This window comes from Chanodichthys erythropterus, chromosome 5 (genome assembly GCF_024489055.1).
Source record: "Chanodichthys erythropterus isolate Z2021 chromosome 5, ASM2448905v1, whole genome shotgun sequence".
NCBI lineage: Eukaryota > Metazoa > Chordata > Actinopteri > Cypriniformes > Xenocyprididae > Chanodichthys > Chanodichthys erythropterus.
This window is the reverse complement of record NC_090225.1, coordinates 27,745,121-27,772,536: the sequence shown is the minus strand read 5'-3', so window position 1 is coordinate 27,772,536 and position 27,416 is coordinate 27,745,121. Positions and strand designations below refer to the sequence as shown.

At 36.1% G+C, this 27,416-nt stretch overlaps 2 protein-coding genes across 3 annotated transcripts; one reads left to right on the top strand and one right to left on the bottom strand.

Annotated features, from left to right (window-relative positions):
* The first annotated feature begins 740 nt into the window (after positions 1 to 740).
* timm23b (translocase of inner mitochondrial membrane 23 homolog b (yeast)) lies at positions 741 to 13,135 on the top strand. Its single transcript, XM_067386797.1, has 8 exons — positions 741 to 1,096; positions 1,197 to 1,379; positions 1,459 to 1,517; positions 1,604 to 1,697; positions 1,886 to 1,970; positions 5,038 to 5,096; positions 5,273 to 5,383; positions 11,330 to 13,135. The coding sequence occupies exons 2-8, from the start codon at positions 1,268 to 1,270 to the stop codon at positions 11,440 to 11,442; spliced, it is 633 nt and encodes a 210-aa protein (XP_067242898.1). The 5' UTR covers positions 741 to 1,096; positions 1,197 to 1,267; the 3' UTR covers positions 11,443 to 13,135.
* Positions 12,110 to 27,273, bottom strand: ncoa4 (nuclear receptor coactivator 4). Of its 2 annotated transcripts, none has more exons than XM_067386794.1 (10): positions 27,147 to 27,273; positions 18,996 to 19,122; positions 18,146 to 18,286; positions 17,834 to 17,922; positions 17,544 to 17,652; positions 16,973 to 17,044; positions 16,755 to 16,886; positions 15,056 to 16,012; positions 13,473 to 13,565; positions 12,110 to 13,379 (listed from the first exon to the last, which is right to left on the bottom strand). In XM_067386794.1, the coding sequence occupies exons 2-10, from the start codon at positions 19,119 to 19,121 to the stop codon at positions 13,374 to 13,376; spliced, it is 1,725 nt and encodes a 574-aa protein (XP_067242895.1). In that variant the 5' UTR covers position 19,122; positions 27,147 to 27,273; the 3' UTR covers positions 12,110 to 13,373. The 2 variants fall into 2 exon arrangements, with proteins under 2 accessions (XP_067242895.1, XP_067242897.1); XM_067386796.1 differs by lacking the exon at positions 27,147 to 27,273 and adding an exon at positions 22,053 to 22,285.
* Between the last annotated feature and the right edge of the window lie 143 nt (positions 27,274 to 27,416).

The window sequence follows — 27,416 nt, the reverse complement described above, 5'->3', positions numbered from 1 at the left end:
GCTTGATTTTATACACCTGTGGCCATGGAAGTGATTGGAACACCAGAATTCAATGGTTTGGAGGAGTGTCCCAATACTTTTGGCAATATAGTGTAGTATATATATATATATATATATATATATATATATATATATATATATATATATATATATATATATACATATATAAGAAAATGTAAAAACATAAATAAAAATAAATGCCAGAGCAAATAAAAAGAGAAAACATGTTGCTTTACTTATCTATCATATTATTTTTAATAATAACATTACATGCTGTAATAGGCTGTTTGCTTTTACATTATTTGTTTTATATAATGTGTTTTATATAATGGTTGGACCACTAAAACATTTTTATGTATATTCTTCTTTCTCAATAATAAATAACTGTCAAATATACGTATATTTTCTCTCTTTTTTTTTTGTTCCATACCAACTGATATCATTACATTACTTCCCAAATATGTAAAACTGTATTTAATTTCCTCTATATATACAAAGAAAAATAAATGTAAAGGCATTTCCTTTTCATTACTAATTACTAGTAATAGACAATTCAATTTAAAATGTTCCAATAACATGTTCATACCCAATGTTAATTCATAATTCATATCACATCAAATTTCGTATGCATTATTTTATATGAAACTTTATAACTTTTAGTTATTAATATACAATTTATCAGCTGTTTTACTAAATCTCCGCTTTAGTTTCACTTTTTTATGTACTGATCTGGCCAGAAATCGTTTGCTGTCGCAAAAACTGTCGTAGGTGTGCTTCGATAAAGCTTCGCAAGTATCCATTTCATATCAACAGTTTGTCCCCATCACCACACCTACTGTGCTTTCTCAGATTATAACATAGTAAAAATGTTTAATGTTTGGGTTTGAGGGATGATAACTGTTTGTTATGGGTAGTTAAATGACCGTTCACAGTTTACTTTACGGCAAACAAGTGGTGCATCTGGTTGAACATTCGCCGTGTAAGTTAGTGATGGCAAAAATGGCACTTGTTCGGTGAACGCTGAATAATTGAACCATTTCATTGTGTTTTTGGAAGAAAAATGACCGATTGACAAGTGTAACTTGTCCAAATGAATGTAAGTCTAGAGTCCTTCTCTGACCTTATTACTGCCTGCTAAGTTAAAGCTCATCAGGGAACAGCTTTACATTTGTTTTCCGCTGTTTGTTGGCTAACAGGAGTTGCGCAAAGCAGACATATCCTTAAATGTTTAGCTGAGTAAAAGGTGTACGAACCTCTTAACCTAAAGATGGATAAGGAGCCATCAGGATCCTCCAGCACAGGCTCCAGGAGTCCAGGAGGCTTTGGTCTGTTTGGATCTGGCCCTCAGTATTCAAAGACAGAGCTCTCTGGAGTGCCATGTAAGTCTGGCTTATGCATATCTATCATATCACTAATATCCATATTCAGTAGCTTTCTAAAGTGTGCTTCTCTGGACAGTGACAGGCATGAGTCCTCTCTCTCCATACCTTAATGTGGACCCCAAGTATCTCTTACAGGTGAGATCTGTGGTTTTATGGCCATAAGCTGCCTTTATTAGTTTATAATATATGAGATTTAAAGGTTGGCTGTCGTGTGCTCACAGGATACAGATGAGTTCATTTTACCCACTGGAGCAAATAAAACAAGAGGACGCTTTGAGCTGGCCTTCTTCACTATAGGAGGATGCTGTATCACAGGTATCTTTATCTCGTCCTCCTCACATACAGGTTCTCCTGCGTCGTCCTACAATCTCCTTCATCGTATAGATACTCCTCTGAGTTCACTAGTCAAGATGCTTCCTTTTTATGTTGTTGTCTGATATTATTATTTTTTTTTTTCAATTCTAATATTTTATTCACAAGCTTTACAATGTGTTGGCATTCAGGTGCTGTATTTGGGGCTGTGAATGGTCTTCGAATGGGCTTGTCTGAAACCAGAAACATGGCTTGGTCCAAACCTCGCAACGTACAGTGAGTACTGCAGCAGCGCTGGACACATTTAAATGCTGTAATAAAAAAGTCAGTTAAGTTTACTATAAAAAAAATATATGCTTAAACAGTCTGCATCTTACGAAATGGCACACAAGGAAAAAAGCATGTTTGGTAAATCATAATTATGATGTAAAAAGTCATAATTATGAGATAAAATTTAAAATGATGAGAGAGAATTTTTATCTCATTATGATTTACTATCAATTATGACCTTTTGTCTTGTGGTTATAGCTTAGTATTTCATCATTTTGACTGTCAGTTATTAGTTAATTTAATTATGAGATAAAAGGTCTTTTTATGAGATACAAATTTTTCGTTTTATTTATTATTTATCTCATAATTGACTTTTTATCTCATATTTATGATTTACTATAAATTTTGACCTTGTCTTATGATTAGAGCTTAGTATTTTATAAGTTTGACTGTCAGTTATTAGTTAATTCAATTGCGATAAAATGTTGAAATTATGATACAAATTCTTTGACTTTTTAGACTTTTTAATCTCATAATTATGATTTACTATCAGTTTCAACCTTTTTTTATCATCTTTTTGTTACTTACTATCATTTTCGACCTGTTGTCATAATTTTGACTGTCATTTATTAGTTAATATGTATGTGATAAAAGGTCAAAATTATGAGATACAAAGTCAAAATTCAAAGTCAAATTTCTGTCAATTCTGACGTATCTCATAATTGACATTTTATCTCACAAATTATGACTTAGTGTGTCATAATTTCAACTTTTTATTTTATAATTATGATTTACTATCAAATTGAATTTGTCTCATGATTATAGCTTATTTCATAATTTTGACTTTCATTTATTAGTTAATAATTATGCGATAAAAGGTTGAAATTATAAGATACAAAGTCACAATTCAAAGTCAAATTTCTGTCATAATTTTGACGTATCTCATAATTGACATTTTATCTCACAAATTATGATTTACTATACATTTTTAACTTGTCTCATGATTATAGCTTAGAATTTTATAAGTTTGACTGTCAGTTAATAGTTAATAATTAATTATGATAAAAGTTTGAAATTATGAGATACAAACTGACTTTTTGTCATTTAGACTTTTTAATCTCATAATTATAATTTCGACCTTTTTTTTATTGACCTTTTGTTATTTACTATCATTTTCGACCTATTGTCATAATTTTGACCAAGTCATTTATTAGTTAATAAGTATGTGATGAAAGGTCAAAATTATGAGATACAAAGTTATAATTCAGTCAAATTTCTGTCATGATTTCAGTCAAATTTCTGTCATGATCATGATCTCATATTTATGACTTCTGTCTCACAATTATGACTTATTGTGTCATAATTTCAACTTTTTATCTCATAATTATTATTTACTATCAATTTTGACCTTGTCTCATGATTATAGCTTAGTATTTCATCATTTTGACTGTCAGTTTTTAATTAATTAATTATGATAAAAGTTTGAAATTATGAGATACAAAATCATAATTCAAAGTTAAATTTCTGTCAGTTTTGACACATCTCATAATTATGACTTTATCTCACAACTATGACTCTGTGTCATATTTTCAACTTTATCTAACAATTATGATTTACTATCAGTTTTGAACTTGTCTCATGATTATAGCTTAGTATTTAATAATTTTTAATTGTCAGTTATTAGTACAAAGTCATAATTCAAGGTAAAATTTCTGTCAATTTTGACTCGTATTTGACTTTTTATCTCACAATTGTGACTTGGTGTGTCATAATTTCAACTTTTATCTCTGAATTTTAGTTTCTCATTACTCTGACTTTTGATATCATAATAATTATGATTTACCAAAGATTTGTTTTTCTTATCTGGTGGAAAATGGCTTCCATTGCAATTAATAACAGACTCTTAACTATAGGTTAAACAGGACATACACTGCTTTGATAGTTTGTGTTACTGACTCTATCAACACATTGCATACTTTCATGAAGTTAACCAGCAGAGGGCAGTGTTTACCACAGTGTTCACCATGTAATCTATAGGATCAGAATTGGCAGAAGTGTATTTCCTGGTAAAGGGTATTCCGTGATGTCAGAGGCAGCATTGCCATGAATAGGTGGATAAACCGCTTTGAGCTCTGTGGTGTCAAGTTTCCTTTGGGTTGTGGTGATGCACCGCATTCCACAAAAACCAGAGTCACATGCACTTTTCCTTTGAATTAAACATTGTGGTGCGGGCAGTTGGGGGAATTTGTAGACACACTGGTTTTTCACGTCACAAAATGGAAAAGAAAACCAAACCAATCACAATACACCCTACAGAAATTTTCTGATTTATAAAACAGCTTTTCTTCTATTGCAAATCCTAACTGAAAAAAAATTACTATGGCTGATTGAGACACGCATTTAATCCTGATTTTACAACAGTTGGTTCCCCTTCTGTCAATGTTTGTGTTTTTGTCGCTGTTATCAGGCCTAGATAAATCATTTGATACACTGCTAGACATTGACATAGTCGATCAAAAGTGCTTTTTTTTTTTTTTTTTTTTTTTTTATACGTTATCAATAACGATGTCTTGACAGCTGTTTTAAATCAATAGCTCAAATACATCTGTGTGTACACACCTGTGCGGCCCAAAGCATCATGTGGTCAAGGCTGTTCACATGCAGTTCTTTTCATGTTGTTCAAGACAAGTACAGTGGGCCAAAGTCTGCCGCTCCACTGCTGTTACGTGCGAGAGTCCAGCACTGTCAGCAGATTGATAGGGTGTTTGGGTGATCACCCTGCCATAATGTATTCTCTTAAACACTGACACAGGTCAAGGAAGTTGTTATTGAACGATTCAACCTTGAAACACCAAGTGCTGATTCATGAACCAAAAATTTGCATGTTTAAACAGCCTTTTTGTTAGTATGATATTATGGAGACTCTGCAGCCATTCCCCAAGGCATAAAACATTTGAATTTCTGTATATGGCATGATGATTGATTTTTGATGATTCAATCATCCAATTTGATGATTTGGCTCAATTGTGACCATATTTTAAACTCTTAATCTCCATCCTTCTCTCCAATTCAGAATCCTGAATATGGTGACCCGCCAAGGTGCCACATGGGCGAACACTTTGGGTTCAGTAGGTGAGTGGCCTAATTCCAGCCTCCTTCACCCTCAAAATGAATCTTGTCCCTCTTTGTAGTCGACTCATTTGAAGGGTATCTTTTTTTAATATATTTTCACTTAGAATGACACTGCAATAATGCTGTGTTGCATGCATGATATATATATATATATATATATAAATATATGTGTTTAGCTCTGCTGTACAGTGTATTTGGGGTGATCGTAGAGAAAGCCAGAGGGGCAGAGGACGACCTCAACACGATTGTTGCAGGGACCATGACTGGTGTCCTCTACAAATCTCCAGGTAGATCATGTATAATAATATGTTTATCACATTAGGGCTTTTCACACTGTGCTTAACCCCTGGTTATCGTCATTTTAAACTCCAATTTTAACCCCAGGTAAAGGCACATTTCCAATTTGTGAACTAGAAGCAGGGAAATCATGTCAATTAGAGTGGAGAAGAGGCCATTTCTTTCTTAACTTTATAGTCTGAAAAGTTCATTCAGGATAAACCAACAATATATAATATAGGGCTTTTCACACTGCGCTTAACCCGGTTCTAAAAACCACTTTTAACACCTGGTAAAGGTTTCACACTTGTAATTTAGGTTTCATACTTGTAATTCATAACCCCGTTTTTTACCTGGGGTTAGCGACGCTTTTGCGGTGTTAATCTCTCATTGTGGTGCCAAACTTGTACAGTGTGAAACGATGCTGTGTTAGAAAGTTGCAACAGACAACCAATTGCATACTCATATTTGCCTGCTGTGGACAGTCATGGAAACACTGCGCATTGTATATAAACAGTAAATTCAACATTTGAGAGGAAAAATGTCAAATGCTCACAGAAAAAGCCACAATTTCAGTGAAGAAGAGAACATTTTATTCTTACCTTTTGTAGTCCGAAATGTCCATTCAGTATAAACTCAATAGTACAGTTGGCAATACGAGGATGCGAAATGCTAGAGTTATGTAAATGGGTCATGTGCTGCGTTTATCCAATCAATGACAATGACACTGCAAATATGCAAATAAGAACGTTAACCCAGGGTTTAGGAATGTGCAGTGTGAAACCGCAGCTTATGAATACCCAGGATTAATTGTTAATTCCGGGTAAATTATGAGCAGTGTGAAACATGAATAAAGATAACCCAGTGTTGACTAGTTGAAAAGCCCCTATGAGGATGCGCAATACTAGAGCCTTTATAGGGCTTTTCACACTTGAAATAGTTTCCCTGGGTCACCCTGGGTAAATGCTTTATACAGTGCGCAGTGTTTCCGTGACTCTGCAGATCAGGCAAATATGAGTATGTGATTGGTTGTCTGTTGCTAAGCGTCTGGCTGTAACATTCTAACACCGTTTCACACTGTACAAGTTTGGCACTGCAACTTCTCCAGAGCAGGGTTTCATAACCCCGGGTAAAAAACGGTTTTTAAATTACAAGTGTGAAACGTTCCTTTACCCGGGGTTAAAAGCGGTGTTTAGAATGACAATAACCCGGGGTTATGCTTAAGTGTGAAAAGCCCTTATGTAAACATGCCATCAATGACACTGACACCAAAATTATGCAAGTCAGAACATTAACCCAGGCCCAATGTACAGTGTGAAACGGCAGCTTATAAATACACAGGATTAACTGTAAACCCTAGTGGGGAAAAAAAATTAAAAACGTATTTGAAATACATTTATTTTGTGCTAAGTAACTACAAATACATTTACATTTATGTATACTAAACTGGTATACTTAAAGTCTGCTAAACTGAAACAAATAATTTTGTACTTAATGCACTTTAATTGAGCAGAATTAGTGCTGAGGTCCAACTAAACATATACTGAAGTATATTTGATTGTGTTAAAGTGGAACTGTTGCTAATATATTTTAGGTACACTTTAGATATATTACATTTAAAGACTGATATTATAAAAATATCATACAGTCCTTATCAACAGTGATATTTTGATATTAAAAAAGTGAAAAGTGATATGAAAGTGATTTGAAAGTGATATTAACACTTTTTAGGCATAATATTAAGAATACTCTAAATAAAATTAATTATAATTTTATATCAGCAAGTCTTAAGTGATAAGTCAGTAAATATGTTAATGGTATACTCAATATGAAATAAATGTATTGATTTTGGTATAGGCTTTTATTTACTACGGAACCTGGGTAAAGTATGAGCAGTGTGGAACGTGAAATGACCCAGAGTTAACCAGATCAAGTGTGAAAAAAAATAAACCCCCATATTGTTGTCTTAAAGAAGCAAAACGCAGTCAGCAGACTGAAGGAGAAGGAACAGAAATGTGGTGTACTTCCTTTTCTGTGGAAGATTTGAGGTGAAAAAGGAAATTGTTATGATGACAACAGCGTATTGTTGTGAAAGCCATTGTATGCTATCTTTTGCAGAAAACATGCATTTTTTTTTTATAAAACTCATTAATAACAGTAACAGACATCACTACATTATATAATCTTTAACAGATTAGTTAATGTAAACTCACATTACAGTTGGAAGTTTTGATTCATATATCTTCAAATGCAGCGCACCCAAAAGTATTTGGACACTAAAACATTGAGGATTTTACTCGACACTGTAGTTTAATGTTTAGAAATTTGTGGTAACTGTTAAACAGTGGCCTTTATTGGTTTTGGAAGTATTAACCAACCTGACCAGCTCCCATGTGAGTCAAAAACACTGGAAACTGATTTGAAGCAAAAAAAAAAATATGTATATAATTCAGAGGCAAGTTCATGTTCTTTAGCATCTTTGATGAGAGATTGAACTACAATCCCATAAAGCACTGAAAATTACATATTTATAAAGATGGCAGGGTATATAAAAAATGTTTATTTATAAGTAATAATAAATTAATATTAAACAAGACATGATTCGTAGAACTTAAAATGTAAAGTATAAACACAATAATTGTAAAATGCATTGCAAAATATTCATATAGATACAAATACACTACTTCTAAAAAAATATTTTTTTTTTATTAATCAAGGACGCATTAAATTGATCAAAAGTGACAGTAAAGACATTAATAATGTTTCAAAAGATTGCTGTTCCAAATAAATGCTGTTCTTTTGAACTTTCTATTCATCAAAGAATCATGAAAAAAAAAAGTTCATGGTTTTCACAAAAATATTAAGCGGCACAACTGTTTTCAATATTATGACAATGTTTCTTTAGCAGCAAATCAGTATATCAGAATGATTTCTGAAGGGTCATGTGACACTGATGCTGAAAATTCAGCTTTGATCACAGGAATTAATTACAGTTTACAATATGTCCAAATAGAAAAGTCTTATTTAGGCCACTGAAGGCCGTTCGGTGGTTATAAACACAAAATGTCATTGTTTCTACAAGGAAGTACCTTCAGAATCACCCTACAGGTATTTTCCTATAGCTGTGACTGGGAATATTTAGAAGAGAAGAGTTGTTGTAAAGACAATAGGGGAAAGCTGCTCAGCTAGAGTGCCACAAAATAATTTCCCATTATGCTTTGCTGCAGAGTTTATAAGAAGGGAGGTTCCTGGGTAGTGAGTTGATGCAGCTGAAAAGCATTTGGCAGGGTTTAGTGTCAGATAAGAGTTTTGCCATGAATGCAGTTTGTGTGTCAAAAGCCTTTCCGACCGTCACAAGTTCGCTCATAACTTTCCTTATCTCACGTTTCATAGTCATGTGTCGCTCAGGATATATTCAGACATATTTACAAGTGCACAGGAAGTGTTCATTGATCATAAAGGTGCTGTAAAATCATTTACAATCTGTTTTTAACTGACATGTGTTCTGCATATCTGGAGCATTTTTGTTTAATATTAACCGAAAACAAGAATGTAGACATGTAGAAACATATCTAAAGGAGTCCCTTTTTGTTATTTTGTGATGGGTGGGCTCTCGCTGGCTCACATCCACCGGTTTAATCAGCCGTTATCAATCCTCGACTCGTGGTGGGTGTGGAGTCAAAGCTCTATCGCTCTTCTCCATGTTCTCGGTCAGGGTGAGATGAAGCTGCTCTGTGAGACTGTCGCTGGAGCACAATGACTTGATCTGGCTGTACTGTGTGCTGCTCACCAGAGAATGTGTGAAACAAGGTTTTGTTTTGAACCATAAATGTTGTTCTGATTTTAGTTTTACTATGATAATGATGCCTGGGATTGAATAAATGAGTCATTACACTCTTATACAGTCTGAAAGTGCGAGACTTTTGATTCATTAGCAGCTGTAGGGAAATAAGTAGCCGTTATGTTGTGTGTGGTTCATTTTGACGTGGAGAGGATTTTATTTTTCCCGAAAATGTTAATGTTATCGCATTGTACTAAAATTTACTGACTTTGCTCACACAAGGTATAACTACTTCCCAATTATTATTATTATTTTTTTTGATAATTTCGTTGCACTTTATTTTAGTGCCATAGTTACACTGTAATTACTCAAATAAGTGCTGAGTACTATTAATTAACTACATGTACTTACTATAGAGTTACAGTTAGGGTTAGGGTTTGGTTTAGGGTTAGTTGCAAGTAATTATGCATAATTTACTATTATTACTACAGTAAGTTCATGTGGTAACGGGTAACTACGGCACTAAAATAGTTACCGATAATATTTACATTGCAAAGATAAAGGCCTCGGACCTGTGCATATTTTGAGTATTGCAGGATCAATGAGGCTCACATCACTCAGTTTCAAAAAATAAATACAAATTCTGTCATAAAACTGACAGAAATCAAGTTGACAAAATTATCGAATCCAATATTTGGTGATAATATAGCATAACGAGAGATTTATAAGCTATTTTTTGTAAGCCTGTCATTTTTGACAGTGAAAACAAGTGTGACTTTGTGCCATTTTATACCAAATGTTGCGATCCCATGGGATTTACGATAGCTACCTGAATCGTAACAAAGCACTGTTTGCCAAAGGATAAACTGGCCCCCCGACTAAGCCTGTTTTTTTTTTTTGTTTGTTTGTTTTCTCCTTTTTAACACCTGTTTGCCACTTGATGTCACCTGATGGAGTTTGGGTTCCTTGCCACTGTTGCCTTTAGCTTGCTTAGTTGGGGACACTTGACATTTAATATTCAGCAGTGTTTTGATCTGCCTGCATTGACATTATTCTTTAAGAGCGGCTGTGCAGCCAAAATTATACACCTGTTATCACTGTAAAGCTGCTTTGACACAATCTGCATTGTAAAAGCGCTATATAAATAAAGGTGACTTGGCAAAATACAAGCATTTCAAAACAAACTTTCTGGTTAAACATACACTAGTGTGATAAACTGCATTTTTCCCCCATGTTTTGTTGAATATTTTCACACTGAGCTGAAATTTTTCACACTGAGCTGAGATCAGTGAGGCCTATGGAAGCTCGTTTCCGTCATGAAATAAAAAAAAAAAAAGTAATTGTGACTTTTTATCTCACAATTCATTTTTTTTCTCAGAATTGTGAGTTATATACAGTCAAAATTATAAGTCAAAATTGCAAGAAAAACTTGCTTAAATCTCACAATTCACTTTTTTTCTTCAGAATTGAGTTTATACCGCAATTTATATCATGCAACTCTGACTTTATAACTCGCAATCAAGTTTATATCTCAATTCTGCGGAAAAAAAGTCAGAACTGCGTGATAACTTGCAATTGCGAGAAAAAAAAATAGAATTTTGAGAAAAAGTTGCAATTACCTTTATTTTCTTACAAATACAAAACCTGTCTTAATTGTAACAAATTGAGAAAAAGATTGAATCCAATATATGGTGATAATATAGCATGAGTGATTTACAAGCTATTTTAAAAGGCTGGTCATTTTTGACTGGGAACATCAAAGGTTTTAAAGGGTTTTTAACATTATAAGGGAAAAGATTTACAAAGTGCAGTAAACAGTAAAACTATTTGTGCTACAAATACAGAAATACCTGTTTGCAGTATCAAGGCTGTTTTGTACAGCTGAAACTAACTGGAAGCGAATGGCACCAGAACACAGACATTCATTTTACAAATGGTTGCACTTGATAGGTCTGTAATGTTTGGATCCCAGTTGTAGATGAGAAGACTTTCATAAGGAGCTGCTTGAAAAAATGTCAACTGTCATTGTACAATTTAGTGAAAGCAATGAGTGCAACCCAGGAAGGAGAAGTTGGGCAAGTTCATCTACAGATAAATTCAGATTTAGAGGAACTGCTGTTTCTTGTCTGCTCAGTCGTTTCATTTCCTAAAGTTGTTTATGTGTGTTTTATTGCAGGAGGTTTGCGGGGGGCAGCGCGGGGTGGGTTGGTTGGGCTGACGCTTTCTGGACTCTATGCTCTCTACAACAACTGGGACCACCTGAAGGGAAGCTCTCCTACACGCTACTGAAGCGCCTGTTAAGATACTCAACAAAGCAGTCCAAAAATTGTCAATTTTTCAAAATACCAAGCTTAATTAAATGCATTTGCTAAGAAGCAATGTCCATCAACTTTGCTGCTAAGATGAGGTCAAGAAACTGCAACTGGAGGCTTCAAATTCATTCTAAAATGTCATCATTTATGATTTGAGGAATGATTTAGACACTGTTTAATTGATTAATGAAGCTTAACTGTCCATTTGATAGTGTCCATAAATGTGTGTGTACATTCAGCAGTCTAACATTGTACCATCTGTAATTGATTTTTCAAAACAGATGACTTGATGTTAAGAACAAAATGAAACATTGCATTAGAACTGGATAATGAGTGTTTACTAAATTTTTGCTGTAATTATGAATGTATGTTATTACATGAAATGATATTTGGGCACATTGCCTTATTCCATCAGCATTGTTAACAGACCCCAGAATGTATATGTGCAACTGGAAGTAAATATCACTAAAAATTAAATCTGCGCTATAAAAACACTTACATTTGTGTGTTCAGCTTGAGTGTTCACTGAAATGTAGATGCTGTTGAAATGAGGTTCATGTAATGTGTTATGTTAATAATGTGAGCATTTCTGTGAGCATAAACTGGCATCAGGAAATAGAAATGAGTCACTTTACAACTAAGCACATTTATGTCTTTTTATTGATTCAGGTGACAGTGATCAAAGCATTAGAGGTCATGTAAGCAATATTTTAGATTAATCTACACGTAAGTGAACATGTGAAACACTGTAAACCAAACACTGGCACATGATGACAATGATTTTTGCATTGTGAATTTTTCTGTACCAAGTCTTTGGTCCATTACTAAGTGAAAGATTGGTACTTGAGCTGAAATTATGATCAATAAGAAGCGGTTTAATTTTTGCTCCAGCTTTAAATTCACCTGTAGTCTTTGCTCTGTATGTGCAAAGCATAATTCTTGTTTTATATGTTGACAGGGAGTTTCACAGCATAGACATAAAGCCGTATCAGTGGTTACTATACGATAGATTCAATTTAAAAAGAGCTATAGCGATTCTATGGTAAACATTTAGCACAGGTTGAGCTTAAAGACCACACATCAAACGCTGGCTGCTGTAGCTCATGACGCAGCAGAAACGGCAAACTTTTATGAATTGTTTTCCCTACATACAATGAGATGGACTGACAGCAAGCGCTGCTACACATTCCATGTCAGGCACGAGTTGTCCGAATGTTTTGAGGTTACGATAACGGAAGATGCTATGTTTAAGTGGCATGTGAGATTTGTATGCCACAGAAGTGTATAATATAATCACTACAAATAATAAAGTATAAATGAACAGCTATGAACAGCAAGGGATGCTCATTCCATACTTGAAAAGAAATAGTAAAATTCTATATAAATATATACTCCAAGAAGCAATGGAGGAGATCACTCTCTGCTTTTAGAGCATGTTTTCCACCAAATGTGCAGGTTTGTTAAGATTTGAAACATGAAGCTGTAATTGTGCGTGAATAAAATTAATATAGAGATTTATTCAAGTTCTTCCCAAGTCCTCCCCTCCCCCATGCCCCCATAAGGGAAAAAAATAAAAATATATTTTGTTTTGTATGCACCAATCTGGTCCATTTCCTCATGATTTTTAAATCACTTTACTGAATTATAATAAAACACACTGGTCTCCTCCACATTACTGGAATTAAACTGTATTAAGCCAAAAACACAGTAATTCCCCAGCATAAACACTCCCTCAAGTGATGGGGTACCAAAAGCCTTGGACAGGGCCTCGAGTCCACATCACTCTTTCAGTCTCTAGAAGATTACAGAGAGAGAGAATCCCTAAAGAGCACGGAAGAAAAATATTGTGCAATAATCAGCGGTTATATAGCGCTAGAGTAAATCTCAAAAAGCCATTGGATGTTGCCTTCATATCTGGAAGAGAGAAGAGAAAATGGTTTTACTTCCTCTGAATGCAAAAACAGCTCTACTTTTAAAAATGCTCACATTTATATCATTGTTTCTCACCTGTGTAGCTGTTTGATGAAGCCACTTTTCTCTGTCCCCACTGAGCTTCATACAGGAAAACAGGTCACATACTATGGGTAGGCCAAGCCTTTCCTGGACAAACCACAGGAAAACATGGAATGGAATGAATGCATGTATAAGTGACACATTCTCAAAACCTAATACTATGGATGGAAATCGTAAGATGGTTCTTTAAAGGGGATAGTTCCCGCCAAAATGAAAATTCTGTCATCAATTCATGTCGTTCCAAACATGCAAAACTTTTGTTCCTCTTTTAATGAAACCTGAATCATTTCTGTACCTCCATTGAAAGTTTATTTCACCAAAACTTTGACTCTTCAAAAAGTTCACAGGCAGTAATCCAATCACGCTTCAAACAAATGTGATTGAGCTTGTTTACCGTATTTGATGTGCTCTTTTTGTATGCAAGGTAATGTTCATATTAGTGCTGTTAAATCGATTAAAAAAAGTAACTAATTAATCACTATTTTTTCTGTGATTAATCAATTTAAAAACATTGTCGTTTTTAATTTTTTTATAATGTAATAACTTCAGAGTTGCTCTCCAAATTAATGTATTAAACTTAAAGACATATAAATATTTTAAATATTTATTTAATGACATGTTTTTATGAATGAAGGCCAGTATCACTGATACTAATACTTCTACTGATGTCTCTATGAAATTAAATTTTTTTGAAACAAATTAGACATTCAACATTACAGTATAACTGAATTAAATCATTTATTAGGCTTTAAAAAATAACTTTTCACAATTATTAAATGTCATATTTACCCATGACCTTCCTGGAAATAGACATAAGTTATAAATTAAATATAGATTAATCTTATTAAAGCTGATTTTCTCTGCTACCTTTGTTCTTTGATGAACATTAATGACACATCAGAGCAGTTTATTAAGCTGCTGTCACTTTAAGAGCTGCCGCTGCCGAACATGACCCGGATCTGACGTGCATCTCAGTTTCTCACAACTCTTTAAGTTCATTTAAGACATTTTTTAACTCATTTAAGACTGCTCTTACGAGAATACCCAACAAAAGTGGCATTTTCCAATCACTCTACTGGCGGGCATCTTTCTATGCACACGATTTGTGTGTGTGTGTGTGTCACACTACACGACATTCACAGACAGCGCGTTCTCGTTTGTTTTGTGGCGCTTGAATGGTTTAAAAGCATGTGTGCGAATAAGAGCATTTTATAATGTAACGCTACCCAAATTATGACAGAAGCTGCATTAATTGTGTTAAATATTTTTAACATATTAAGCTGAAAAAGGTTATTGCATGCGTTGACGTGCAAATTGAGATAGCCCTGGTTTGTATGTGAATATTTTTATATTGTTATATGTGTGTAAAATCTGTTTATCAAATAAAGTGATTGTGTCTGTTCAGGAGACTTGATTCATATAGACTACTTTTACAATTTTTATATGAACTTTTTGAAGCATCAAAGTTTTAATCACGTAGACTTTCAATGAATAGACAGAAATCTAAGGTTTCATTAAAAATAGGGTTTGGAATGACAAGAGGGTGAGAAAACTATGACAACAGATATCAGCCTCACCTGTGCATTGGCCCGCTTTCGTAAAAGCCATTTGTCCTCCTCGAGGTCTTTTGTGTTCTCGCTCTCTGGCTTGTTTGGCGTCTCAGTGGTACTGCTAACGTGCTTCTTCGCTGGCAGAAGCCAGTTCTCCGACTGCAAAGGCTTCTGGATGGAGCTCTCAGAGTCTGAGGTTTTGATGTGCGGGGACACCCAGGCAGAGAGGGATGAAAAGTCAGGGGACTTGGCACAGTTGCTCGGGTGCAGCCAGGCCTCTAAGATGGCCTGAACCTTCTGCTGCTGGTGGCTGGAGGCTTTGTTTGTGGCATTCTTATTGACGGGAACCCCATTCTTATCTCGACCCTCTTTCTTGAGGAGCCAAGCACTGAGGGCCTCTTTTCCACAGTTGTCGTCACAGACACATTGAGCGTAGCTGGCACAGGTCTCATTGGCTTTGCAGGTGGTCTCGAGAGGGATGGTCTTGTGGAGCCACATCTCGATGGGATCCGAGTTGGTGCTTGGAGTGCTGGCAGGGGATGACGGGGGAGTCTTTAGGCACTTGAGCTTTCCGAGGTTCTCGATTTCCACAGCCGTGGTCCGTGTGGCGCAGCAAGAGCTGCAGTCAGACTTTGAGAGCCAATCGCTGTAGGAGAAGCTCTCATAGAAGGGTTTGATGATCAGATTGAAGTGGTCAGAATCTGATACTTGGCTGGTCTTATCTTGCTTGATTGTGCTTGGCCTGGCAAGCCACTTGCTGAGTTCTTCCTCCTCAAAAGAATCGTCCAATTTTTCCTGCTGGTCTTCCAGTTCCACCTCATCCAGATTTAAGTCGCTTTCCTCAATCATCTCAATCGAGAAGGTTGAGCTGCCGCTGCTGGTTCGCTCACGAATAGGTAATTTCTCCTTTATAAGCCATGACTCCAGGTCATGAAGCTGGCCCCAAGCTTTATGGAAGTCAAAGGCAGGTAGTTGTTGCTCTACCTGTATGATGGAAATAAAATTTAAAAAACTCAGTGTGCAATTTCCTAAACATCAATTAGACAGAAGTAGCACTCTGGCTACAGTCAAGTGAATAATTCAACGGTTCTTAAAGGGTTAGTTCACCAAAAAATGAAATTTGTCATTAATTACTCACCCTCATGTCATTCCAAACCTGTAAGACCTTCGTTCATCACAAATTATGATATTTTTGATGGAATCCAAGGTTTTTTTTATCCTCCATTGAAAGCAACATAATTATTCAAGGTCCAAAGAAGTAGTAAAGACATCATTAAAGTAGTCCACGTGACTACAGTGGTTCAATCTTAATGTTATGAAATGACGAGAATACTTTTTGTCTGTTATTCTCCTACTCCGTTTACGTTCAGCGTTTCCGTGTTCTACGTCCGAACGCCAGCTCTGTATTAGCCGGCTCCTGAGTCAGCATCACACGCATGCATCATGCTGCTCACGTGAACAGCGTCGGCCAATACCGAACCGGCGTTCAGACGTAAACATTTTCCATGGGAGATAAAAAAAAACCTCTCAGATTTCATAAAAAAATATCTTAATTTGTGTTCTGAAGATGAATGAAGGTCTTACGGGTGTGGAATGACATGAGGTTGAGTAATTAATGACAGAAATTTCATTTTTGGGTGAACTAACCCTTTAACAAGTAGGTCAAGAGTATCACTGCCTTTCCATCATGTTCACACAGGACACAAAAATAAATATAACAGTTCACCTGAGATTCCTTGGAAACAAGCAGCCAGTCCTGGAGGTTTGTGCTGAGGTGGTGTCTTGCAGGAGCGCTGCTTACTGGACGGTTTCCTAGAAGCCACTCAGCCAGAGGTGCGGCCCGTTCAGGATCTATTTTCTAAGTAAACAAGATGGGTATTTAACATTGGTTGCACAAAACTGTGCAGGACATTAAATTAACAAAGTATAAAATCAAAATCAAACCTGTTTCTTGCAAGAAACTGGGCAGTCCTGGAGAAGCCAAGGTCTCGCAAAAGAGTCTGAGGTCTCGATTTGCTGCAGCAGAGAAGAGTTATGAATGCAGGTGCTTTGTGGAAGGGTGCACAGGTCTATTTATAGCAATGGTATGAGTACATAGTATTTTGACAAACTATTTTCCTCCGCTACACTGTGATCCTGTCAACAGTCGATGAACATTTCAATCCTACGTTAATACCTGGACCATATGTTCTATCAGAAAATGTTCGCTTGAGTCTCACACAGTGTCTACAGCTTTAAGCTTTCTACGCTGAACGCATCAAAGAAAAAGGTCAAAATCCATTCGTACTGTTGTCAGAAGTAACGCAAGTGCATGGGGTACGTCAGAAACAGAACAGGGCATCAGTTTACTGTCGGCGTCATGTCACATCCAGGGATTATAATGGGCTCTATATTACTTTTGCCACATAATGCTGTGTCACTGTTTTAAAATAAAATATGTTGCCATTTATAGCCATCGATCTATATTGACCACATGCCTTGGTGTCCAAGTATGCATATCAGCAATTCCACAAACCTGGGTGGAAATGGTCCCAAAGGAAGTGATAGCCTGGCGCAATGTGCGTGCATCTGCTTGGAAACTCATCTCTGGGGTTTCTTCAGGAGTCAGACTGAGCGAAGATAACCTGAAATGACAAAAGATAACTGCTTTTTATCCAAGACACATTTATCATCAACACAGGCATTCCACAGAGATTCGCATTGATTATAGGAGATTTAAACCTATACAGTGTCTCGGTTGACCAGCTTGACATGTAAACAGCCTTTTAGCACACTAAAGCAGATACACAACAATCGGCGTCTTACTTCTCCAGGCAGTTGGTGAGCTGGGTGGCGAGATTGTTACTACTGGAATACTCCAGCTGATGAATGAGGATGTCAAACTGGCCTTTGAGCTGTGAGAAACAATGAGAGAACAAATGTCATGTCAACTATAAAGTAACTCAACTAGAGAAGAACAGCTTCACTTCTCCTTTAAATGCGAGTTTCAGTATTCAGAGTCAATATTTAGATTTCGTTTCTCAGAAATGTTGCTTCGTAATAGAGGATCTCAAAACTACCTTTACTTAAGAACAAGTCAATACTAAAATAAAAAAAAATATGCTCAGTAAAACTCACCAGATGAAGCTGCTGTAGCTGCTGATGTAAAGTCTCTCCTTTGAGCTGCTCCACCAGATCAATCTGCTCCAGCAGCCACACCTCACGAGAGCGAAGGATCTCCAGATGTCTACTGATGCAGCTGTGCAGCTGAGACTTCACCTGTGAGTAAGCAGACAGAGGCACACACACGTGTGAATGCAAGCGAGTCTTGACGTGTCTTTGATCTGAAAGCACTCAGCTTTTAAAACTCCTGCAGAGGTGGATAAAACGACCCCACCTCCTAAACGCTGAAGGACAGCCTGCAATGATCTGAGGTCTACAATAATAGAAACAAGGTCCTTGTTCACTCAAAACAGAGAAACAGTATTATACTCTGAACCATGCAGCTGTTTGGAGAGATTATGGGGAAGCCCAATGAGGTTTCTCAACAGAGCTTACTTGCCTATGAACTATTTGAGACAATTTCTCAACTGTTAATACTTCTGAACTTGTTTAGCTGTGGTCTAGTAAGCCCTTCTCCTTATAGACACCCTGCATCCAAGTAGTAATTATCTACTGTGTCTGAGGTGACAAATTATTATGTCATATGCATGGATGTTTTCTTATGTTTACAACACAAACAAGAAAATATTATCTCATTGTGCACTAATGAGCTTAAAGCACATTATTAAGCCACAATGTTTGGAAAAGTCAGTGTTCACACCCACTAGAAAAGTCAGTAAGAAAAGATAAATGATGTTTATAACTGGAACACTGAGCCGCTAATAACACAAGCATGATTTAAGTATATAAATTAAAGAATAAAAATAGGTCTATACTTCATTTCTTACTCTTTGTGACATCAAACAAACACAGGGTCGTATCTCACCTCTCTGGAGTTGCTCTTGAGCTGAACTTCAGCTTTGATGACCCCAGCGATGGCCTCCTCCAGCTGGGCCCGGGCCTGAATGCACTGCCTGAGGGCAGCCGTCTCTCTCTGCCCCACGGCTGACATGCTGCGGACAAAGCAAACACGACAGCTCAAATTAATGCCATTTTTGTCTATTCCCACCTGACTGGTTAAAAGGATAGTTTACCCACAAACTGAAATCATTTCATTTAAGTCTGTTCGGATGGCTGGTTTTTAACGCTGGTTTTTGTGGCTTTTTTCATGCGGAGAAAACATTTATGGTAAAACTATATCAGATTTTAAAAATCTATTTGTGCTAAAATATCTAAAACTATATTTGGTTGAACTTTGCTTTAGTGCTTTAGTGGATGAAAAGAGGCTTGCTCAACTCAATTTTAATTACGTGCTTAATCACAGAAAAAAAAATCCATAGGAGTTGCCTGTGGTCATGCAGTGACAGATCACTAACACGGTCGGTCCATGCGGTAATATGCCGGGCAGAAAATCCAAATTGTAGGAACACTTCAAGAGGGTGAAGAATGACCACAAAACGGTGACGTGCGACCTCAAATAAGAGTTATCTTTTAATAAACATGCAAGTAGAAGCCTAACGTTTGTCAATAGCCTCTTTACATGTCCGCTCGCTCTAACGTAAAGCTAGATAAATGTGCGAATGTTAGTCGCATATCCAAGTGTGTCCATGAGGAGCATGAAAACTAAATAAGTACCGTACTTACTGCAGGGCATGTCAAACAATCCTCTCAAGGCCAGTGTTACGGCTTCATTGTAAAGAAGACACAGCTCACTTCTCCCTGACAACGCAGACAAACTCGTGTTTCTTTCTAATAATATGAGAAGACGACGGTTTCTGACATTTTCAGTGCGTGAGATTGTCCTGTTTTGTTGTTGCCAGTATGCCGAAGCATGAGCTCTGGAAGCTCCACCCACTTCTGGAAAGGGGGCCAGGAGCAACAGCTCATTTGCATTTAAAGAGACACAAAAATGGTGCATATTTGCTCCCACCCAATTTTAGTGGCAATTTTAACATGCTACAAAAAAAAAAAACAAGATCTGTGGGGTATTTTGAGATAAAACTTCATATATTACACACTCTGGGGACATTAGAGACTTTTTTACATCTTGTAAAAAGGGGAATAATAGGTCCTCTTTAAATGCTCATTATTATATTTTAGTATTTCTCCCCTGACTAATGGACTAATGGCTTAAATGAATGACTAATAGTCGACCAGTCGGGGGCAGCCCTAGTAAAATGTTAACCAAACACTGGTTACTGTTTTTTTGTTGTTGTTTTTTGTTTCTTTTAAAGTGCCATTTTTAAAAATATATTCTATTTCACAGAAGAAAGTCTAGTCAAACAGTTTTGGAACAACAATTTTGGGTGAACTATGCCTTTTTATCTGACCATAAGAAGCTCAAATATGGCATAACAGCATTTCAGTTTTTAAGTCTTAAATTTGTTGTTTACATTTTAAAATTGTATATGGTGCCCATATTTGTGAACTTGGGTTAACAACAAAAACAAAAACCTTGAGAAAGAATTATAGTTCTATATTGATTTACTTAGAAACACTGATAATCATTTTAATGATAATCTTCAATAATGCACATTAAAGGATTAGTTCACCTTGTGGTTGGATGCACTTTCTTCTGCTTCAAACTCGTTGGACCCATTCACTGCCATTATAAAGCTTGAATGCTCAGGATATTTATTGATATAACTCTGACTGTGTTCATCAGAAAAAAGAAAGTCATATATACCTAGGATGGCTTGAGGGCGAGTAAAGCTTGGGCTAATTTTCATTTTAAAGTGAACTAATCCTTTAATGAAAGGAGGTTTATCAAGCTATCAGCCTGATAAAGCTCCTTTTATTTAATGTCCATTATTTTGTGCATGTTTCAGCTGCTATAATTAAAATGTTTTATTGTTTTATTACAAAATGGCCTACACTTTACATTAAAAACCTTTTGAGCCAAAGGCTTATGCAGCTAAATAAACATTTAGCCTATTTATGAATTTCTTAAAAAAAAACAACCCTAATTTTCATTAAATGTTTTTTTTTTTTTAATAGATGAGATTGACAAAAATGTTATGCTCCTAGCATTCAATACAAAACATCCCACAATGCACCTCATGAAGCATTACATTTACTGTATTTAATGAGGAAAACACTTAGAGCAGGATGGTGTACGCGTTTCACTGATAGTATATTAAAAAACCCATCAGTCAAGTTCAGCTGTGGCCTTTTTCCTGTGAACTCAAAGCCTCTCTGACATCCTGCAAATGTCTGTGTGTCAGGAATGTGATGTGCCTGCCAAAGTTACAGCCACACGTGACCGGTCAAATAATACACCGCTGACAGTGTCTGAAGGGCATGATGCTTTGATTCCTGGAGTGTTTGTGCAACAGAAACAGATTAAACGTGTCCCAGCGGGGAAAACACTGTTCATACGCCCTTAATAACAGGAAGAGCATTTCTTAGATCAGAAGGCTATTATTTTAATCTAAAAAAACAATGACTGATGGTGCAACAGTATAAACATTAGATGTGATAAAAACAGAAAACAAACATCTTTGGGGAGCATAAAAACATCTGCACACAGCATGCAGAGGACAGAACAACAGCCAGTCTAGAGCTTTCCATTCTGCATGGCATTTAAACCAGAGGAAAGGGAAACAAGACCATATTTGGACATCTCAATTAAAATAACTTAATCTAAGTAATGCCCTTTTGCAAATATCTTTAATTACAGACATAATTCCCTGCGTTTCAATTAAATACAACGTGCCTTTACATTAGCATTTGATGGTGATATCATGGTACTGTAATTACCATATTCACGTACCATGGTATTTCAGACAATACCATAATGCCAAAAAACAAAAATGTTTTTGTTTACTGCAAGTAATAAGTATCATACTCATAACAAACAGACGAGCGCGTTCACGAGAAGTCCGTTCGTTTCCAATCTAGATGCATTTCAAACGTGATGTCAAAGCAATGATTCGGTTCCTACCTCTTCTTGTCAATCAAGCAGCCGTCAATTTGATCCAAATGTGTAGCTTAGTTTGCGTATTGTCAATGGATGGAAGTCTAATTGTTCTCGGGGTTTATCTAAGCGCCCCTTTCCTCGGCCCACAGAGACGTCATCGCACACGTAGGCAGCGCCGCCTCTGTCGGCCTCCACACGCGCCCGCGGATTCTGCACGTACACGGGGCCCACTCACAGGGCCGCGCGCGACCGACGGATTAACTCAATGACATCCAAAAAACGACCCCAAAACACACAAAGATCACATATCTGGAAAAACGCAGTGCAACTCGTGTTTTAAGAGGAAGGGAAAAGAGGAAGGTGGAACTGAGGATTAAATGCTGACTTTTAAAATTAAGACTGCTGCAAAAATGCAGAACTCAGACCTTAAAATTTGACCCTAATTGAAACAAACTTCACTAGTATCACAGTTTAGTGCGTGATAATATCACTGACAACAATGGGCATCTGTTATTTAACTAGAGATGTTGTAATCGATAAAATGACATTAACACCTAGTACTCCTGGTACACAAATACAGCATGAGTGTCAGTCCAAATTAACATATGCAAAAATATGCAAATATCTGTATTAGAGATCAACCGATTTATTGATATTTTCCCCGATATAAGCATTTTACCATAATCGGATATCGGTCTTTGTCAGGTGACGTCACACTCGTGAAAACCGAAGTGCATTATGGGTGTCGCCGCCATTTGTGAGGTATCCAAACAATCTCTGTATCAGTGCAGAGTTGTTTCTTCTTTGGCTTCTTTTCATTGTAAAAATGGCACACTTTTGTTGTGTGAAAAGCTACAATAATATGTCCCACGATAGAAAATGTCAAAAACTTTACTACGAGATTAGATTTAGTCGGTTTCCTACTTGAAAAAAGGCTGTACGGAGAGTATGTAGAGGCAGTAACAGAGGCGCCGGATCGCATGGGTTGCCGCGGTGAGACGCAAAACATCACTTTCGTCAAGATATCTCCATTCACGTATGCTACATTTTCTACATTTTCACAAAGGTGAGTTAGAGATTTCTGTTTTCTAAAGTAGCAAACGTTATAGCAACGCATTGTTTTGGATTGTGCTATGAAACAATAGTCAATTTAAACTGAATCCCTTTACTTGAATATGTCTAGGCCTAAATTTTTTTTTTTATTCTTAATTTTGCTAAGGCATTTTTATTTTATATACTTAAGGTACGACATTTTTGCTCTGTATCCATATGCTGATTCTAATTTTCTGACTACTTTTTACAGCGGTGGTCTTATGTTATGTAGCTAAAAACCTTTTGATTTCATTGCAGATCAGCCTGCTTAAAGATTATGGAGACTGACCCAACTGGACACCATCCCTCCCTACATTAAGGCCACATCAGCATTAAACACAGGCTGTGTCTCAATCAGCTCCCTAGTTCAGTAGTTAGGGCACTGATCAGGAGAGCTCAGAGATGATTGAGATGCACACACAGACACTAAGTAATAGTTTCCAATAAATATGCAATAAATTAACGTTTAAGAATTTTAAGCAGCGACGATTGTCAACTTACAACATTTTTCACAGTCGATCAAAATAGGCAAGTATTGTTTGATGGCTGTGAATGTCCAATGTAGTGTGATTAACAAGGCTATTGAATACGGATGTCCGAATGTGCGAATATAAAACCAACTTTACCCAAGTCAGTCAGCTGACACTATGGTCCATCAGGCTGGAGAAAGTGATCATCTTCACACTGAGAAGATGCAGGAGGCTGGAGGAGATGGTGATCTGCATGTGCAGAAGTAAACCGACTTGATATGTACAGGATGTCTGATGTTTGTTTTGGAGATGATGATGTTAATGTGCTATACGTGTCTGCCAAACCTGGGAACCTTTATGGCGTTATTACAAATTTTTTTTTTTTTGGTGCCTCTGATTCCAGACGCAGCAAATACAAATTTCAAATGCTTCTGTGAACCTTAATGTACCTCAGATTTGATCTGCCTGCACAACACTTCTCATGTTTCCCCTGAGACAGTATACAGAACATTCAATGAAACTTTCATATCTATATGCAAACCTGAAGCTTTCAGCTGTATGGGCAGACAGAGATGATTTGCACAGAAATATGTCTCCTTTGTTTAAATACAGAGTAGCAGAGAATATTGACCGTTTTGAGATTTTCACAGAGAAACCATCCAATCTGACAGCGCATGTTTGAATCTTTTGTAGAATTGTAGTGTAAAAATGTACTTATGCTTTATCCAGTCTTGCATGAACAATAAAGCATGTATAATTACATTTTTCATGGTGATTTGAAGATTTATTTTATGAGTTCACAGGTATATGCACTTATAGTATTAACAGGATAATTAATAATATACACAATCTGTAAACCAGATATTTAACTTGCACGTCATATCTTTGTTTTTATTATTATGAAGGCCTTTTGAAAAAAGAAAAAAAGACCCATAATGTCACAGAGGTAGATGGAGGACAATAATTTACAAATTATTTTGGCTCTAAAAGGTATACTATATCAGAATGTACTATAATAAAATACGATTAAATTCTACATACATCTCTGATGATGCCTTGTTTATTGGAACAATGTTTATCGTGTTAAATACTGGTTTATGTACTTAATGCAATAAAGAAAAAAAATGCATGAAAAAGGGGTAGTATTAGTTCAAAATTCTTCCTGATGACAACACTAAACCATCCTTAATCAGGCACTTATGATATACAGTTAACACGAGATCATCATCATTATCGTTTACTACTGTGTTATCGCAGTCCTTCCTTCAGAATATAAATAAATCCTGCACCCAGCCATTAGTGAAATGTTGTGGGTTTCGAGATATTTATAGTTTTTAAATTGTTCACGTATATGCGTTTATACCATAAACAAGATAGTTTACAATATTTAAGTATGATGATTTAGGTAGCAATGCGGGGTTAGCAGCAGTCCAACTTACTGCAGTCAGTTCGTACTGATCTGTTATGAATGGATGACGATTTCTCCAAATAACGGTCCCTGGCATCTTTGGTGAGTTTATCGCGATATGACATTTTAACATTTTTCTTGTGCTTCTTCATTTTTGCGAGTTATTTGCTTGTTATCTCAACTCGCGTAATCTCTTTCATTATCACAGTCAGCAGGGATACCACAAATATGGCGCCGCGGTGACGTCACACACAACAAAATCACGTGTCTGACAAAGACCGATTGGTTTTGAAATATCAGATTTACCGATAAAGGCCGCCATCTTGAGGGTGTTTTGAGAATTGCGCGCAGGACCACCATTACAGCGCATCAGAGGGGAGACGAGACAACGGCATGCACAGGTAAAGTATACTTACCTGCTTTGCTTTAATTAGTAAACTTTATTTAACATAACAGCCATTAATGCACAAATTAGATGTGTTACATTAACGCCTGAAATGAGCTAGTTTATGCAGTCTTTAAGAAATAGAGACAAGCTCACAGAGTCACATAAGATAATACGTCAAGTCCTGCCCCAATAAAGATATAACTTTGCATGAATTAAATAATACAGCCATGAATGAGCACATGTTGGAAATAAAAGCGCTGAATTTAACTCTCTCTCTGTTGTCTGTGCTCATCATTAGTCTCGTGAAGTCGTCTGCATTTTGCTCTTCACTCAGCAGGTTGATGCTCGACCACCGCATGTAACTTAACAAGATTCACTTGTTTAAAACACCGTAATTATATAAACATTTACTATAACCATTAAGTCGCTAATAAACATCCAAGTAAATGCAACTTTATGGAAATTAATTATTTATTATCTCGCGAACGATCACAGTTTGAGTATAGTTCTGTGTAAATGCATAGATAAACAGCGCTTTGTCAGCAGATATTTCTTTGATCTAGAATGACAGAAACATTATTAATAATTCTGATATAACATACCAGTTGAGAAATGCAATAAAATACTGTGTTTTGTTTGTTATATTCCAATATTCCAGAGAATATTATTCAGTTATTTAACATTATTCCGTGAATTATTCCTCACTCTTTAGCCTATTAAACAGCTTATAAATCTACTAAAACTGTAGTTTAAAATGAAGTATTACATTTCTGCAAAGTTGACATGACTCCTGTCTTTAATTTATTTTCTCCATTTAAAACATCAGACATTCTACATTTATTTTGTTTATTGTTAACATTAGTGTTGCTGCTAATAATTTTTATAAATGAAATGATTTTTGTAATATGAAGATTAAAATCAACTAAATTTATTGGTGTATAAATACATTTGTTTTGTTTTCTATGCAAGGATGGAGTGATTGTTAAAAATGAAATGGTTTGTTCAGTTCAGTGATGTTGTAATCGTGTCAAAAACAGAAATATAACAGTAAATAAATATCGGTTCTGCATATCGGTTATCGGGTACATAAACACAAATTATCGGTATCGGTTCTAAAAAAATCAATTATCTATCAATAATCTGTATGCCACCAACTAAAAACAATCAATCCGAAAAAATTAAGCAACAGTCATATGCAGGTGAAATTTTTCCTAGCCCAAACCAAATCTTTGTTCTACTTAAACATGTAGAGAATTACATGTAATCCTGATGATTCATTTATTGCACTAACTTTCACTAGCCAGACACTATTGCAATGACGAAACTCAAAGACTTGAAAGAGAAAACTAGGCAACATTAGGGCAAGTGTTCACTATAATCATATGAAATCATATAAAAGAGCAAAATAAAACAATGACTGAACATCTGAAGAAGTGGACGCTGAAAACATACCCTACAGGTCGCGCGTCTGTAACCCCCCCTTTATATCTCACGTCGCAGAGGACAGAGTGAACAATTATATATACATAAAAATATACATTTTTAAAGTATGTCATGAAAACGATTCTCAGATTACGTATAAACTTGTTGAGGTGATAAATTTAAGATCATTAAAACAGAGAAGAAACTGGTTATGAAATATGGTGATCTCGCCCCCTCTGACCCAGATTAACATTCCGACGCCGCATTAGCTAACGTAACTGTTAACTGTTCAACGATTTCCAAAAACATGTCATTGCAGAGCCTCGATTTATACATACCTGCACCACCTGGTAAACTCGTAAGGAAATGAAGTGTTATTAATATAATAAAGCCTTCGGGAGAAAGCAGTGGCTCGTCCTCTCACGCGGCTGCTACGCTTCCTGCGAGGCTAATGTCAAAGGAGATTCGGATAATGACGCGAGAGATCATGATCTCGCGATATTACGATACTGCGTTCTCAAATGTGATGCTGCCATCTAGTGGCCACTGAAAGCCATTTCACAGATTCAGTAGGATAAAAAATGATCGATTTCAGATATTTTAATAAC

Coding starts and splice junctions, on each gene's coding strand:
- timm23b (XM_067386797.1), top strand. CDS start 1,268: ATGGATAAGGAGCCATCAGGATCCTCCAGCACAGGCTCCAGGAGTCCA. Junction 1,380..1,458: donor AGAGCTCTCTGGAGTGCCAT/GTAAGTCTGGCT, acceptor TTCTCTGGACAG/TGACAGGCATGAGTCCTCTC. Junction 1,518..1,603: donor ACCCCAAGTATCTCTTACAG/GTGAGATCTGTG, acceptor GTGTGCTCACAG/GATACAGATGAGTTCATTTT.
- ncoa4 (XM_067386794.1), bottom strand. CDS start 19,121: ATGTCAGCCGTGGGGCAGAGAGAGACGGCTGCCCTCAGGCAGTGCATT. Junction 17,923..18,145: donor AGCTACAGCAGCTTCATCTG/GTGAGTTTTACT, acceptor TGTTTCTCACAG/CTCAAAGGCCAGTTTGACAT. Junction 17,045..17,543: donor TTGGGACCATTTCCACCCAG/GTTTGTGGAATT, acceptor TCTCTGCTGCAG/CAAATCGAGACCTCAGACTC.